This window comes from Nicotiana tomentosiformis, chromosome 12 (assembly GCF_000390325.3).
Source record: "Nicotiana tomentosiformis chromosome 12, ASM39032v3, whole genome shotgun sequence".
Classification (NCBI taxonomy): Eukaryota; Viridiplantae; Streptophyta; class Magnoliopsida; order Solanales; family Solanaceae; genus Nicotiana; species Nicotiana tomentosiformis.
In genome coordinates this window covers 51,844,875-51,848,131 of record NC_090823.1, presented here as the reverse complement: position 1 = coordinate 51,848,131, position 3,257 = coordinate 51,844,875, and the positions used below count along the sequence as shown (strand labels likewise).

Sequence of the window (3,257 nt, the reverse complement as noted above, 5' to 3'; positions counted from 1 at the left end):
CTTCATATCATTCCACCAATAGACTTCCTTGAGATTATGATGCAAGTTTGTAGAGCCTGGGTGCACGGAATACCTAGAAGTGTGAACCTCGATCATGATTCTTTCCTGGAGACCATCCACATTTTGAAGACATAACCGCCCTTGGTACCTTAGCGTACCATCATCCAAGTCGAGAGAAAAAGCCACAATATTATGTTTATGAATCCCCTCCTTCAATTGCACCAAAAATGGAATGTTGTATTGCTTCTCTTTGACTTCCACAACAAGCGATGATTCAGCCCTACTTTGCACAATTACCCCTCGTTCACTAGAGTCCGTAAGACGAACTACCAAACTAGCCAATCGGTGAACTTTTATGGCCAATGGCCTTTGATATGCCTCCAATTGAGCCAAACAACCCATAGATTTCTGGCTAAGAGCATCCGCCACAACATTGGCCTTTCCCGGGTGATACAGGATATCGATGTCATAATCTTTGAGTAACTCAAGCCATTTTCTCTGCCTCAGATTCAGCTCCTTCTATTTGAAAATATATTGAAGGCTCTTATGGTCCGTGAATATATCCACATGGACCCCATAAAGGTAATGACACCAAATATTCAACACAAATACCAACACTGCAATTTCTAAGTCATGTGTTGGATAATTCTTTTCATGATTCTTTAGTTGCATAGAAGCATAAGCTATCACCCTGCCCTGTTGCATTAATACACACCCAAGCCCAATTCTTGAAGCATCACAATATACCACAAATCCATCTGCACCCTTTGGTAAGGTCAACACATGTGCCGTAATCAATCTTGATTTCAGCTCCTGGAAACTCCTTTCACAAGTACCTGCCATTGGAACTTAACTGCCTTCTGAGTCAATTTAGTCAACGGAAAGGCAAGGGCAGAAAACCCCTCCACAATTTTTCTGTAATACCCATCTAAGCCTAAGAAACTGTGAATCTCTGTTGGAGTTGTAGGCCTTGGTCAATTCCTCATAGCCGCAATCTTTTGAAGATCAACCATAATTCCTTTACTAGAGACTACATGACCCAAGAATGTGATAGATTCAAGACAAAATTCACACTTTGAAAACTTTGCATATAACTCGTGCTGATATAGGGTTTGCAGAACTACCCTGAGATGATCAACATGGTCCTCTCGATTGCGTGAATATACAAGGATATCGTCAATAAACACTATAACAAAGAAGTCAACAAAAGGTTTGAAGACTCGATTCATAAGATCCATGAAAGCTGCTGGGGCATTTGTTAGCCCAAAAGACATTACCAAAAATTCAAAGTGCCCACATCGGGTTCTAAAATATGTTTTCGGAACATTGTGCTCCCTGATCTTCAATTGGTGATATCTGGATCTTAAATCGATCTTGGAGAAGTACCTAGCACGCTGCAATTGGTCAAACAAGTCATTTATCCTTAGCAGTAGGTACTTATTCTTGATTGTGACCTTGTTAAGCTGTCGATAGTCAATACACATTCACAGTGACCCATCTTTCTTTCTTACAAAAAGGGTCGGTGCGCCCCAAGGCGACACACGTGGTCGGATATAACCCTTTTCTAACAAATCACTCAATTGTTCCTTTAGCTCTTTCAATTCTGCCGACGCCATTCTGTAGGGTGGAATAGATATAGGATGCGTGTTTGGCATCACATCAATCCCAAATTCAATCTCCCTGTCTGGTGGGATCCCAGGGAGTTCATCTGAAAAGACTCCCGGAAATTCATTCACTACAGGCACAAACTCAAGTGTATGTGCTTCAGCATCGATGTTCGTAACCCGGACCAAATGGTAAATACACCCCTTGTTGATTATTTTCGTGGCCTTAAGGTAAGAAATAAGCCTACCCTTCGGCACTACATCATCACCCTTCCACTCAATAACTGGCTCATTTGGAAATTCGAACCTAACAGTCCTGGTTTGGCAATCAAGCTTGGCAAAACAAGAATAAAGCCAATCCACCCCCATTATCACATCAAAAATGATCATTCTCAATTTAATAAGATCGACCACGGTGTCCCGACCATACAACGTGACAAAACAATCCCTATAAACCCGTACGGCCAAAATAGACTCACCAACTTGAGTAGATACAGCGAATGGCTCATGAAGCTGTTACGGTTCTATCCCAAATTACATAGCAACATAAGGAGTGACATATGATAAAGTGGAACCATGATCAATAAGAGCATATACATCATGCGATTGGACATACAATATACATGTGACAACATCTGGAGAAGCCTCTGAATATCGACGCCTCCGCATAGCATAAAATCTACTGGGTCCCCTCAAATTTTGTGCACAACCCCTAGCTGCACCACGCCCTGCGGGTGCTGGGGTGCCTCGAGCTGGAGGTGCTGTGGATGTAGTAGATGCTGAATTAGTTGGCTGCGCCAAACCTCTGCCCATATTTTGGAGGGACGAGCAGCAATTCCTCTAAATGTGACCCCTCACACCATAACCATAGCATACAGGTAGGTCCATGAAGTAGGACCCAAAGTGCATCCTCCCATACTTAGGGCATGGGAGCCTCCGCTGCTGAAACCTTCTGTCGGGCCGACCCTGCTGGTGGGGTTTCCTGTTGCCCTTACTGGGTCCAGATGACTGTACACTCATCAAAGACTGAGCGAATGATTGAGTTGGTCCTGATGACCCTCCCCTAAATGCTGAACCTACCACTACCACTACTACCGGAAGAACCACCAATGTTGTTCGCGGGCTGGGCCTTGCTGCGACTCTGATGCTCCATTCTATTCTTCAATTTGCGGGTCTCTATGGCTTGAGCAAATGCCACCATCTTACAATAGTTCATATCGGAATTCAAGGCAGCTGTAGCAGCCTCATTAATCACTAATGGGCTAAGGCCCTGTACAAACTGGCGCACTCTAGCCTCCACAGTGGGCAACATGTGAATAGCATACTTGGACAGGCGCGCAAACTCCATATGATACTCCCACACATTCATACTACCCTTCTTAAGGCTTTCAAACTCAACGGCATAGGCTGCCTTAGTTTCGGTAGGCAAGAAATGATCCATAAAAGGCATCTGTCAACCCACCCCACCTTGCCGGAGGGCTTCCCTCCTCGCGGGATTCCTCCCACAACTCAAACCAAGAATAGGCCACCCCTTTCAAGCGATAGCAGGCCAACTCCACTCCCTCCGTCTCTGTAGCATGCATAACTCGGAGAGTCTTGTGCATCTCATCAGCAAAGTCCTAGGGGTCCTCCTCGGGATCAGTACCCGTAAAC

General features: G+C 44.6%; 1 protein-coding gene across 1 annotated transcript; it reads right to left on the bottom strand.

Annotated features, from left to right (window-relative positions):
* Window positions 1-2,667: 2,667 nt before the first annotated feature.
* Window positions 2,668-3,054, bottom strand: LOC138902630 (uncharacterized). The gene has a single exon (XM_070190515.1). The coding sequence runs from the start codon at window positions 3,052-3,054 to the stop codon at window positions 2,668-2,670; it is 387 nt and encodes a 128-aa protein (XP_070046616.1).
* Between the last annotated feature and the right edge of the window lie 203 nt (window positions 3,055-3,257).

Bases quoted from the DNA above. Each gene is read 5' to 3' on its own strand.
- LOC138902630 (XM_070190515.1), bottom strand. From the start codon at position 3,054: ATGCCTTTTATGGATCATTTCTTGCCTACCGAAACTAAGGCAGCCTAT.